General features: G+C 41.6%; 2 protein-coding genes across 6 annotated transcripts in view; both read left to right on the top strand.

Annotated features, from left to right (window-relative positions):
• Positions 1–1,702: 1,702 nt before the first annotated feature.
• LOC307018560 (uncharacterized protein) overlaps positions 1,703–14,546 on the top strand; it is a 102,773-nt gene continuing 89,929 nt past the window's right edge. For all 5 annotated transcript variants that reach the window (XM_079648846.1, XM_079648843.1, XM_079648845.1 and 2 more), the window contains exons 1-3: positions 1,703–1,712; positions 6,068–6,130; positions 6,252–6,332. In XM_079648846.1, the coding sequence (XP_079504972.1) occupies positions 6,086–6,130; positions 6,252–6,332 (126 nt within the window). In that variant the 5' untranslated portion in view covers positions 1,703–1,712; positions 6,068–6,085. The remainder of the gene's footprint in view (positions 1,713–6,067; positions 6,131–6,251; positions 6,333–14,546) is intronic.
• LOC307018562 (zinc finger BED domain-containing protein 5-like) lies at positions 6,212–13,725 on the top strand. Its single transcript, XM_079648855.1, has 2 exons — positions 6,212–13,008; positions 13,247–13,725. The coding sequence occupies exons 1-2, from the start codon at positions 12,835–12,837 to the stop codon at positions 13,610–13,612; spliced, it is 540 nt and encodes a 179-aa protein (XP_079504981.1). The 5' UTR covers positions 6,212–12,834; the 3' UTR covers positions 13,613–13,725.

Here is a 14,546-nt window from a genome sequence, read left to right as displayed (position 1 = left end):
TTGACATTGTTATTGCTATGATGGATTTTCTGTTCCTGATGTTTGAGTTTCTGTGCTCTGTGGATCAGAAGAGAAAACATTTAGAAGTTACAAATATAAAGTGTGTCAGTAAAGATGTACGCTGTGCTCTACCATGATATAAATCATAACTAAATGTGACATTTGAATGACATTTGCAGAGCTGTGTTTATTCTAATCTAGGAATAAATTCAACCCTTTATGGATGGTTTCTAAAGGAAAACTGTGTTTAACAAAGGAACCTTCCGATAAGGGTAATTATTCATTCATAAAATCATTATAATACTACATTGTAATTTTACAAATTATATTATTATTTTATTATAGCAGCAATAATGCAATAACAATGACAATGTTGATATAACAATAACTATTTAAACAATAATAACTTGAATATGTAAATGTATAAAAATATACTTGTACTACTGTTATCAGGCTGCTACTAAACTACTACACTTTCTAAATGTTCCACTTAATTTTGTATTTAATACTGCTACTTGTCTTTTTCTACCTCGAATGTGTACATTCATTTGTATTTGTTGTTTTTATGTGCATGCTTTTTTATTTAATAGTCTTTTATTTTCATCTTTATCTTTTGCTGTAACAATATACTTGTCCCCTCTGTGGGACAGATACAGGATTTCTGATTCTGATTATGCTATAATGTATAATGCATTGTTCCCTGATAGTGACAAATAATGGTCATGTGTTGTGTAAAGCAGGAAGTGCAGCATACCCAGATTCTGCAGGAGGAGCAGAGAGGATAATATATTCATCATAATGATACAAGCCTCCCATCTGCTGCACACTCTGCTCACTCAGCTGACTGCTGCAGAGAGACACGCAGTAAACAAGAACATAATCACAACAATTACTTTGTATATATTTCAGCAGTATTTTGCCTTTACAAAAATGTACAACAACTTATATCTACCATTTTTTTTATTGTAAAGCCTTTTTAAAGATTAGTTTTGGTCATTCCAATTATATGTTTATCCAACTACCTTGCCTAATTCAGTAATAAATATTCATCAGTTTTGTAAAGTGTCTTTGCATGAATTTGTTTACAGCAAATACATCTGTTTACAATGACCATTTGTATGTGTTATTAATATTATATTACTAATAATATAAGAAGCATTTTAATTCAATCTACAGTATTTAATTGAATATTATTTTCTGTTTTAACGTGTACTACATATTTTACTCACTCCTGCAAGCATTTGTCTTGCAACATTGTGTCATTTATCAGCATTTTTGGCACGATTTTAAGTGCATTGTATTATCAAAAGTTGCAAAAGCCTTGGACTTCAGAATGCCATTGCCAACAACTAAGTTGTAGCTATTAGCTATCTTTTGACAGTAAAGCCTTACAACCTTTGAACAAGGCTGCCAACATTTATAATAGAAATACATATTGTTAGGGTTATATTATGTTTAATATTCATATTTGTAAAGATTGTAAGTTTCTATATAAGGGTTTAATAGACACAGTCACAGAACAATAATGTTCTATTAGCATTATCTGTCATTTAGTTAGGCTGATGAGTCCCTTCAACAGTCTTGCTGCTATTGGCTGACAGGAGGACAGACAACTGTCAATCAGCTGCCACACACAGCCCCGCCCACCTCCACCTGCGAGCCTCCCGCCGCGGGAGTCGGACAGACAGAGTCGCGAGCGTCGCAGGAGAGAGGTAGGCAGACTTTATTTTCTTAAACGGTGTGAAGTAAAACGTGTTTTAGCTGTGTTAAGAAGCCATAAGATGTAACAAAAACTATTAAAATGACTTCTGAGCAACATTGTTTCATAGCTCCATAACTTCGGCTAAATTACTTTGAAAAGGTATAGCTGCTTATACTGCATATTGACGTGTAGTCTCTTTAACTGCCGAACAGGGGAGTAAAATGAGCGTGGTCACATACTTTTGCATAGAAGGTTTAAAATATTAAATATGTTTTAAATTGAGGGTTCAACGTACACATTTCTCAGATAAAAAGCGACACACAGAGAGGTGGGGATAATTCCTTAATTCTGTCTAAGCTTTAGTTTCCACTCTGCCATAGTGTGCTTTCAGTGAAGGGAGTGCACTTCACTGAACACACACTGACATTTTTACTGTGAGATCTAGGATAGGTGAACTGTAGGGTCATAGTCAGTGCATTTATTCCCAAATTACTAAAAGCACAATTTCCCTTGCATAGCTTCCTATTTTGTTTGACTTGACACTGGTTGGTAACACTGTATACTACCTGACCAGTGAAATACATGATTTAACTATGATGTGTTCAATGGCTCAACCAAGTGGAAGATCTCTTGTTAATGTGGGTAGCCATCTGTAAGGACTTCTTGCTTACTGATTCTAAAGTTGATTGGACAAAATGCTACTAATCTAATTGTCTTTTCTATATTTAAAGCACAGTGTTACAGTTGGCCCCACTATTGTATTCCCTACTATATCAGATACATACAACCCTCAGTAAAATAAGATGTATCTGAACTGATGAATTGACCATGGATGCGGTGACTTAATGCAGTACATGTTGGTAGTTGTTGCATTCTGAGAAAGTAGGCCAACTGAACTACTGTTTGTTTAATATTGAATATTTAATTGAAGAAATAACAGTTTTCATTGGATTTAAAAGCTGAAAAGTAAATAGAGCCCAGTGCAGTGACGATTTGTTGACACAAAGTAAAATCTACTAGAAGTCGCTTGATGAGAACATGTTGGATATGAATGTGTGGACAGGTACTGAGCACATGGTCAGTCAGTGATACTGATGGGCCCACATGGTCCTTCTGTCTGTACCGTAATGGAGCTGCAAGCAGATGGTTTACACAGATTAGCAGCCTCATGAGCAGATTAGCTCAGATTGCCCACTGTTTACTGATAGACTGACTGACAGGTGGATATAAACTCTACTCTGCTTTTATTTTGTAGGAGTGGGAATAATTGATTACTCACAGTCTAGTTGGTAAATGTGTATTCCTTTCATTTAGGAAAGTATGTCACAAGTGAAAATAGTGAAGTGCCTGACTGACTGACAGTGTGTGAGTGCTGTGGGTCAGGTTAAGCCCTTGCCTCAGGCTGACAGGATTGACGCCTTGTTTGAGGAAGTTAGGGCAGAACAATATGCAGTCCCTCTCCTTCAATCAAGGTCACAAAGCAAAATTAATATAAGTCCCTTTTCTCCTGCCTGACCTGAGGCATTGGGTATGCTAACATGTTAGCATACTGTTTCGCTGCAGGCTATACAGCAGTATTGCTACCACGCTAGTAGTGTGCCTTACACAGCCACTAGGATTTGCACTCAGTTTGACACATGGCACACTGAAAATAGAAGCAGTTAGTAAGAATACCCTTCACCCCGCGACCCCCTTATAAATGTGAACATGTGTGAACCCCCTCTGACCTCTAAACAACTATGACCCACATCTATATCCAACACAGGCTGCCTTCCTCTATAAATACAATCTGCAGGGAAACAAGTGGTGTATTTAACATTTATTTAATTTTGTATTAAATCAATATGAACCTGTGTAGCAACCTGTAGCGGTTCACCGACATCACCAAGCAATCTGTTTTTTATGATAGTATTTCACTCAGTCAACACACTACAATGTTGAATTGTTTGTACACATGTCTGTTTTGCGCCCTAAAACAGGGTGTTTGAACAGTTGAACAAACAGTTTCATTTATGATGTATCCCGCTCTCATGTAAACTCTGCCTTTTAAACGTTGAAAAGTGTTTAACTCTGAACATGCTAATAGACTGAGGACGATGAACAGGTCATGGGTTATCGAGTGGCTTTGATGAGGAGGTCATGGACTGGTGAAGGGGGAAGGGGATGACATCAATATGTTTCTGATTGTAGTTCTTTAAAATAACTTTTGTTATATTCAGAGCAGAAAGGCAATCAGGAAATTCATCATGTCAAAGTAAAAGATCAGAAATCTATATTTTTAAGGTTAGCTGTAAGCTATATTTTAACGACAGAAAAAGCTATTAAAAAACAAACAAGGCAGTAACATGAGCCACAGCTGCAGACAGCTGCAGACAGCACTGACACCCTGACAGAAACAAAGGTTGACCCAGTGAACAGGAAGTCACACATATCCCTGATAAAGCAGCTCGACATAGTTCACAGAATAAAAATAATGTAATTGACAGTTTACCTTACAGTACAGAGTCAAATTATTTATAATTAACATGATCAAAACACAAATTGAGACTGTATGGGGACATTACATGTACATTTACATGCACGCAAACACACACACACACACACACACACACACACACACACACACACACACCATTTTTCTGGATTTATTTGTCAATATTTCCAGCGTTGCTGCCTATAGTGATAGCCCTTTAGTTTAAATCTACTACCCAAAAATAAACATATGGAGATGGGTTACTATTTAAAAAAAAATTGCAAATCTATTTAGGAACCTATTCATGTGAACATATTTAAAGTGGGGGTGGACCTCAAATCCTATAGGGGGGTCCGGGGGCATGCTCCCCCGGTAAGATTTGTTTTTAAATGTAAATGGTAAATGGACTGTACTTATATAGCGCTTTATCCAGTCTTTAAGACCCCTCAAAGCACTTTACATACTACATGTCATTCACCCATTCATACAGAGCAGTGTACCTTACTCTAGGACCTAACATTCACACACCGTTGGCCATGCCATCGGGAGCAACTCAGGGTTAAGTATCTTGCCCAAGGATACATCGACATGTTGACTGCATGGGCTGGGATCGAACCCACAACCTTCTGGTTGAAAGATGACTACACTCCCTCACAGCCACAGTCGCCCTACAAATGTTGACTTAAATGCATCAATCTGGTGCACTTTGAGGGGGAAATGAAGAGACTATCCCATATGAAACAGAACTGTATACTTTTAAATAATCATAAGAACATGGCCATAACCAATAACATACCATATCCAATATGAAAAAACATTTATCAACTTCTCTGCCTTGGTCAAATAAAGGTCCCATCACATGCTTTTCCGGTTATTACCCGTCCCCTTGTGTGTTATGTAGCTTTTTCTGCATGTAAACGGTCTGCAGAGTCACAAACCCTCAAAGTACACCCTGTAGGGAGTAAAACTAACACAGAAAAGACGTGTCTATGCTGCCCCAGAACGCCTCCATTTTTTTCTTCCTGGTCATATTGACGTAACTACGTCCAAATGGGCCAATCCACGGAGCTCTGCAAACACACACACTCACTCAGCCTTTATCTTTTCTCACCCGCGGTGCTCCGCACACACACACACACACACACACACACACACACACACACACACACACACACACACACACACACACACACACACACACACACACACACACACACACACACACACACACACACACACACACACACACACACACACACACACACACACACACACACACACACACACACACACACACACACACTCACAGTGCTCAGGCTGAGTTCCGCTGTGTCTCGCTGTCTCGCCGACCCCACGCAGCAACCAGTAAACCACACCAGTAACCCAGCTCACACTGTCCGCTCCTCGCAGCGGCGAGCCCCGCAACGTCCCGCCAACACGGCACCCAGACCCCATGCAGCATTCTCATCTGTTTGTCATTACTGGTGTAATTTCCTGGTTGCTAACGCCATTGTAACACATAATCACTGATGTTCAGCTGTAACGGTGGTGGACTCATCAGAACAGAGTGGGCGAGCTGACCAATCAGAGCACAGTGGGCTCACAGGGTGGGGGGGTGGGGGGCAGGAACTCGAACAAGCTGTGTAGGACAGAGAGTGAATACACATACTATACAGAGATGCTGTATGAGAAACCAATGTGAGTTTGGAACAATGAACAATGTAAATCTATTCTAGTAGACCTAAGCAATGGAACTATGATCAGTAGAAATGGCTATGTCATGGGTTCTTTAAATTAGCGGGACAGCGGATATTTGAGTGTGTTTAAAACTGAGCAGTTTTTTGGGGGAATAATTCTGGTATCTAATAAGTGTCTATTTTCTTCTCTGTTAGACTCTCTGGTGCAGCAGTATGGAGGAGTCTGTCCTGCTGAAGGAGAGGCTACAGGCCATCACTGTAAGGCTTTACTCTACATATTTGAGAGTCACACAGTAATGTGGGATATATCTGCACAACTTTTAATTGTTGGAACCTTTTGTCACTGCTCTGTACACTCACTGTATGTCTTTAATAACAGGAGAAGCATTACATTCAGGAAGAAATGAGACAGAAGAAACTGGAACTGGACCAAGAGAAACTCAAACTTCAGCATCTAAAGGTTCACTACCATGGGCGTCGCAGCCATTATATGAGGGTGGGACAAGTCCCCCCCCCCCACCTTTTAAAATGATTAGTTTAGACCCCCCCCACTTTTACCATGTGGAAAGTCCGTGCATCGGTCTATCCACTCGCCGCTCTTTGTAAAGCGCTGTGTCAGTGCTTCATTATCAAATCCATTCCACTTGCTTATTGAGAGATTGCCCAAATCAATGAAACTCCGTCCCATGTTTTCACTGCTACATTGTACCAAGGCAGATTCTCAGAGCCGTACACATGATCCGTACACATGCTGCATTTTTTGTGTAGCTGTGTCTTTAGTTGTCAAATGATGCGCGCCACAGTTTCCACGCTGCGAGGCTCCGGCGCTAACAGTTCACGAGCGTGCTCCACTAGCACCCGGATATAAGGCGCTGTTATTAAAGAGGTGGAGGGAGAGTCCTCTCCTGTCAGACTGAGAGGCTGATAACTACAGCTCAGTGAGGTAAAGGACTCTCTTGAGTGTTTAGTTCACTTTAGTCTAAGTAGTGGCTCTCAAACGGTTTGGTAATCATTAGTGTGAATGCTGTTTACATTCAGAGAGATCTTTCTTTCAGCTTGAAATTCTCCCCCTAAAATGTTTTAAACTTGCCATAATTCCCAAACCCTACACTCAGACATATTTTTTCATGAAAAACGTAGGAAAACCTCTCCTAGGTTGGAAAATAAAATAAAAAATAAGAAAAAATATTAAACAAAATGCCTCTTGAGGGCAGGAAGAGAGAAAAAGTCCAGCTAGCTCCCAATTGATTCCCATTTTAAATTTTTCCGGATCTTTCTTCAGAGCAGGGAGAAGTACACTTTAGACAAACTGCTCTCCTCTTCACATTTACCACACAAAACCCAAAAAAACCACATAAATCAGTTCATCGGGGTTCCCTGATGCTCATGGTCTGGTAATTTTTTTATAGAAGCCATAGCTTTTGAACAGGTGGCAAAATTATCAGCTATGATCCTCAATGCATTCTTATGGGACTCAGTGCTGCAGTTGGTTGTCATGGTGTTGCTGGATAGAGCCACACACACACACACACACACACACACACACACACACACACACACACACGTGAGTGACATCATCAGAGCAGACATCTCTGGGTTTACACACACAGGTGTTTGTAAACATTCAATCACTACTACGTACATTTGATATCTTATTTAACTCCTTCAGCCTAATTTCAGCTGCAGGAACCATTCAAATGTCAAACTATTCAGCCTTTTCAGAACATGATGGGAAACTTTCAACTTTTTCAAAATATGTTCTACTTTATAAAATATTGAGCTTTTTAAAGTCTTTTTTTAACATGGAAGTCATTGCAATGCATTTGAGCTGTAACAATTAACACACACACACACACACACACACACACACACACACACACACACACACACACACACACACACACACACACACACACACACACACACACACACACACACACACACACACACACACACACACACACACACACACACACACACACACACACACACACACACACACACACACACACACACACACACACAGCCACACACACACAACCACACCTACACATTGTACAACAAACACAAACAGCTCCTAAAGCATAACTAAATATCAGGCTACAGCCCTTGTATATTTTATTATGTGAAGCACTATATGGTTTCATGAAAAATATCTACTGTTTATTTGTAGATATCTCCAAAAGCCTACAAATACAGTGTGAAATGTAGGCTTGTTACATATATTATTGAACGATATATATTACATATACACACTGTTCTGCTTTCTGCACTGACCTCAGCAGCTGTTCTCACTGTAAACATCGCCTCACAATGAAAGCATAACCTAACATCCAGGGGAGATGTGATGAGTGAGTAAACAAACAAACAGTAAAGGGCAGAAAGTCTGATGCACATTTGATCATCTTGAATAACTTATAATCACAACTGGAACAGTTTGCAGAGCTGTGCTTCGTTGACATCCAGCCATGCGTCACGCCTCTTTTAAACATCACTGTTGGCTGAAATCGTCTCCGGAGAATACTTCAGTGTACCCTCGGTTATAGCTCCTCCAGAGACACTCCTCTCTCCTCTAAATCAGTGTATCCTCGGTCACGGCTCCTCCAGACAGCCTCCTCGATAATCGATCCTCGACGAGCCTTTAGAGAAATTAGTTTTCCTTCCAGACGGCGCGCCAACATCCGTTTCCGGGTTGCTGCCGGAGGACCTGGGAGTCTGGGACACGGCTCATTTCCGAGGACTCGCGCGCGTCTGCTTGACGCCAGGACGACCGGCCGCCCTCCCCGACAGGCGCACGGACGCGAGGGCCCGCTCATCACTGCGCGCACAAGTGTGACCGCAGTTTTTATTATTATTATGGTGCTGGCGTTTCCTGTTTTTGAGGTCTTTAGGATGCTTCAAAAGTTGTATAATTTTGCACGGATTCCAAAATCGGAGAAAAATACAATATTCCGGACTCAATGTGTTCAAATTGTCCAACATGATCTCTAGCGCCACCTATGGCCATTTCCATTTTTGGAAAGATGTACAAAGTCGCACCGTAACTCCGAATGACCTGAAATTTTGCACACTTATTCCGGTGGACCTGTTCTACATACAATCTCCTTGAACCCCTAAGCTCCTCCTACTTTTTTTTTTTTTATTCGCATAATTTTAAAAACAGTTATATATTCACTTAAATTTCAAATTTTTGTTTTTCCACACCAAACTCAGTATACAGTATCGCTGGAGGGTCAGACACATTATCGTAGGAAATGAGCATGTTCAGTCGATAAATGTGGCCGTCATTGCTCTAAACGTGTTCGCAAAAAGGCAGGGCTTAGATAGAAATGCTCATAACTCATCAATAATGTACCAAAAAAACACACATTTTGGTGGTAAGGTTCAGTCTGTATTGGGGAATAGGCATAACAAGTAATTTTCATTTTGGACTATAGGGGGCGCCAAAAACATGACAAATGTATAACTCATGAACTTGGGATGAGTATGAAATTATATTTAAAGTGTCACAACAAATGACAAATGTGGGCGTGGCCTGTACTTTAAAAAAAAAAGTGCATTAGCATAAAATGAGCTTCGGAACGCAAAACTTGGGAAACACGTCAAAGCCCACGACCTTTTCGAGAATGTAAAAAAAAAACGTAATTTTTCCAAAAAAACTACTCACTAGCGCCCCCTATTATGTGGTAGTCACATATAGTTTTTCAGAACTTCACGAATTTTGGCACAGACATTCCTCATGAAGTTGCGGACATATTTGTCAATGACTTCCATTAGCCCCGCCCCCCAGGAAGTCGGCCATTTTGAAATATGTGCGTTTTTCAGCCATTTTAAGCACATTCTTGCGAACTCCTCCTAGGGGAATGTTCGGAAAATTCCAATGCAGGACAGGCTCAGCCCCTGGCCAATGTCATGAAGAATTGTGGATTACATTTTTGATAAATCGATCGTGGAGGTCGTAAGCTAACAGCAAATACACCATTTTTGACGATTTACATGTCGAAAATTACTCGGATATAGTTATTCCGATATTCACGAAACGCTGTATAAATATTGCTATTATGATTGCACACATATTTCATATTGCCTTCCATTAGCCCCGCCCCCCAGAAAGTCGGCCATTTTGAAAAATGTGCGTTTTTCATGCATTTTAAGCACATTCCTTCCAACTCCTCCTAGGGGAATGATTGGAAAAATTTCAATCCAGGACAAGTTCATCCCCTATCCAATATGATGCTAAATTGCGAAGACAATTGTTGATAAATCGATCTTTGAGGTCGTAAGCTAACAGCGAATACACCAGTTTTGACCATTTACATGTCGCAAATGACTCCAAATGACTCCAAACTACTCTCATATAGTTTGTCCGATATTCACGAAACGAAAATTATGATCGCGGACATATTTCAAATTTGCTTTTATTAGCCCCGCCCTCCAGAAAGTGGGCCATTTTACAAAATGTGCATTTCTCATGCATTTTAAGGACATTTTTGCAAACTGCTCCTAGGCGTATGATCAGAAAAATTCCAATCCAGAACAAATTCAACCCCTATCTAATATGATGCTAAATTGCGAAGAAAATAGTTGCTAGCTCAAACGGGGAGCTCGTAAGCTAACGGATAATGTACCATTTTTGACGATTTACATGTCACAAATTAATCCAAACTACTACATTTCCATTATTGGAAACCTTTACAAAGTGGCACCGTAACTCAGAATGACCTGAAATTTTGCCCACTTATTCGGGTGGACCTACTCTACATATTATGTCCCTGAACCCCAAAGTTCCACCAACTTCATTTTTTTTTAATTAGCATAATAAAAAACAGTGAAATATTACCTTAAATGTCCATGTTTTATTTTTCAACGCCAAACTTAGTATACAGCATCGGTGGAGGGTCAGACACATTACCATAGAAAATGAGCATGTTCAGTCGATAAATATGCCCGTCAGTAATCAAAACCTGTTTGCAAAGAGGCGGGGCTTAGAAAGAAGTGCTCATAACTGGTTAGGCTTTAAGGTTACCCCTAACCCACACACACACACACCGGCTCTGCTGGCGGAAAATTCAATTACAACAGACACCTATACACTTCACAACAGACACCTACTGACTGTTCAACACACACATACAGCTCCTAAAGCATATAATGTATATCAGGCTGCAGCCCTTGTATATTTTATAATGTGAAGCACTATATGGTTTCATGAAAAATATCTACTGTTTACTTGTAGATATCTACTAAAGCATACAAATAAAGTGTGTAATGTAGGCCTGTTACATATATTATTGCTGTTCTCACTGTAAACATCGCGTCACAATGAAAGCGGTTGTATTAAAAAAAATAGCCTAACATCCAGGGGAGATGTGATTAGTGAGTAAACAAACGATAAAGGGCAGAAAGTCTGATGCACATTTGATCATCTCAAATAACTTATAATCACAACGGGAACAGTTTGCAGAGCTGTGCTTCGTTGACATAAGTCCAGCCATGCGTCACACCTGTTATAAACATCACTGTTGGCTGAAATCTTCTCCGGAGAATACTTCAGTGTACCCTCGGTTATAACTCCTCCAGATACTCCTCACTTCTCTCTCCTCTGCATCAGTGGACCCACGGTTATAGCTCCTCCAGAGAGATTCCTTTCTCCTCTAAATCAGTGTATCCTCGGTTACGGCTCCTCCAGACAGCCTCCTCGATAATCGACCCTCGACGAGCCTTTAGAGCACTGGTTCTCAACGGGGGCGGTACCGCCCCCCAGGGGGCGTTCAGAGAACATCGGGGGGCGCTGGAAGCAATATTTTTGAAAGGGGGGCGTTGAGGTGTTCTTGGGGGGCGTTCACGCATAATGTCTTTTTGTCATGAAAAACGCTGGCCACAGCGTCTTTTCCTGTACAAAAAGCAGCTGTCAGCATCTTTTGTTGCTATAGGAAACCACAACTCTGCTTGCGATTGGTCAGCTGTCAGCAGTGTTATTACGGGTACGTTCGTAAATGCACGAACGGTCAGTCCGTTCGGACAACGCGTCTGTTCCGCCAGAGCACCCAGCTGTGAGCGCTCAGAGCGCAGCGCTCTGGACTGTGGAACGGGGACGCTCGGAGCGCTCTGAGCGCATTTACGAACGTACCCTACAAAAAGCAGCCGGGAGCGGACCGGAAGTCGTTGTAATTTTGGGATCGCGACTGTTAATAATCTGTGTCACTTTGTTAAATTTTGATATGTTTTGATATGACAAATTCCACTAACAGATTCGAACTAAGTGGTCAGTTTATGAAAATAATACCCGTTTCTATGTCTGCTACGACATGGAAGAGCTGGCTAGCCAGGCTGCTCCACACAGAGCTCTGTTTGTTCAAATTACAGCTGGATGAGACAACCACTTCTGACAACAATGTTCTGTTGATGGCCTATGTCCGCTATAGCACCTCCAACAGTCAGGAGATGGCTGAGGAATTTTATTTTTCAAATATCTGGTCACAGACACCAAGGGCCAGACCATTTTTAATGCACTGGATGCTTATCTACAGGAGAAGTCAATCCCGATCAACAACATCCTCGCATGTGCTACTGACGGTGCCCCTTCCATGGTTGGCAGGTACCGTGGCTTCACCACTCTGGTGAAGGAGCAGGTCCCGCATGTCCTCACAGTCCACTGTGTCTTGCACCGCCACAACCTTGTGGCCAAATCTAAAAGTCTACCTCTCCACGACTCTCTCAATGTTGCAGTAAAGGCAATAAACTAAATAAAAGCCCACGCCCTGAATAACAGATTTTTCCGACAGCTGTGTCAGGAAAATGATGAGACCTTTGAGCGTCTTCTTCTCCACACTAATGTCCGCTGGCTCTCAAAAGGAAACTGCCTTGCTCGTTTTTGTGAGCTGTTTGACAGCATCGTGGAGTTCCTGGAGGAGGTGGATGCAGCTCTCGGGGAACAGGTGTCATCCAGCCGCTGCGACATCATGTACCTCGCAGACTTCTTTGGCAAAATGAATGAAGTCACGCTGAAGCTCCAAGGAAAAGGAGTTACTCTGATCCAGAGCAAGGCGGTCATCCACAGTCTCACCTCCAGGCTGGATCTATACTGGCAGAGCATAGGCAGGAGGCAGTTTGCTCATTTCCCGCTGTTGACCAAGGTGATCTAGCCTAGGCTACTAAATAATGATAATAATAAATAATACATGTAATAAATGTAGGCTACTCTATGCAACACTATATTTGTGTTCCTGGTTAGTATAAATAACTTATGTTCTGAATGTATTATGAGAATAAAGAAACATCAATTAGTAAACTAATTAGCAATAAAATAACCAGTTTAAAATCGGATGGTAACATTCTGCACCGATAACAATTTCCTGGTTATACTCATTGCAGGTGTCTGAGGCTCTTACCGATGAGCGCCTCCTCATTTACACAGACCACCTGAGGATGGTGAATGCCGACTTGAAGATCCGCTTCAGAGATCTTTTGGACCTCGATGCTCCCACCTGGGTGATGCAGCCCTTTCAGGCGGACGTGGCGGAATGCGAGCCAGCAATACAGGAGCATCTCATCGACATCCAGAGTGACGATGAGGCTCAGGCTATTTTCCGCACCACATGTGGGTCAAATACTCTCAGCGTTACCCGGCTTTCTGGTAGAAAGCGAGGCTGCTTCTTCTGGCTTTCCCAACCACATACCTCGTGGAGCAGGGATTCAGCCAGGTCCTCCACATGCAGTCCAAGTACCGCAATCGCTTGAACTTGACGGCCTCAGGTGCACTGCGACTGAAACTAAGTTCTCTGCAACCCGCAGTGAAGAAACTGGCGGAGAACCACCAAGCGCAGGGCTCACACTAACCTTCCCCCCCCCCCCCCCCCGCAATTTGGCGAAATGCAACACCTTTCCGACCTGTTAGTTCTGTAGGCCTAATGTACACTTTTGTAGCCTACTGTTTGTTCTGCACTGGACATGTGTGAAATTGCTGCTGTTCTGTAGCAGTCTGTTTGTATTCTCTGCTCTTGTCTGAGTTTGTTTAACACTCATAAATAACATTTTTATTCACATTCACATGGCTTTTCTGCTCTCTGGTAAACTAATGATAATGATATTCCAACTGCCCAGTTAAATCAAATCTATTATTTGGCATTCAGTGACATCCTTTTTAAATGATATAACACAGAATATTAGTCAACATTAATAGTCAGGGAAAAAAATAAGTCTACTTTTTTTGATGGGGGGCGGTAAGAGACCTGGATAATGGACAGTGGGGCGCTGGCCCAAAAAAGGTTGAGAACCCCTGCTTTAGAGAAATGTGTTTGCCTTCGAGACGGCGCGCCGACATCCATTTCCCGGTCGCTGCCGGAGGACCTGGGACGCGGAAATTAGAGAAAAGACAAACGGCCCATTTCCGAGGACTCGCGCGCGTCTGCTTGACACCGGGACGACCGGCTGCCCTCCCCGACAGGCGCACGGACGCGAGGGCCCACTCATCACTGTGCGCACAAGTGCGACCGCAGTTTTAATTATTATTATTATTTCAGCCAATACTTTAGCTCTCCATAACTTCAGCTTACTTTCAGCTACAGAAACCAATCAAATATTAAACTATTCAGCCTTTTCAGCGATCGATGGGAAACTTTCAACTTTTTCAAAATATTTCATACTTTTTGAAATATTCAGATTTTTAAACTGT

Source organism: Notothenia rossii, assembly GCF_949606895.1.
Source record: "Notothenia rossii genome assembly, chromosome: 9".
NCBI lineage: Eukaryota > Metazoa > Chordata > Actinopteri > Perciformes > Nototheniidae > Notothenia > Notothenia rossii.
Note: the sequence above shows the minus strand (reverse complement) of the source record. Positions and strands in the feature narration are given on the sequence as shown.

Bases quoted from the DNA above. Each gene is read 5' to 3' on its own strand.
- LOC307018562 (XM_079648855.1), top strand. From the start codon at position 12,835: ATGTACCTCGCAGACTTCTTTGGCAAAATGAATGAAGTCACGCTGAAG. The intron at 13,009-13,246 runs GTGATCTAGCCT...TACTCATTGCAG, and splicing joins ATTTCCCGCTGTTGACCAAG to GTGTCTGAGGCTCTTACCGA.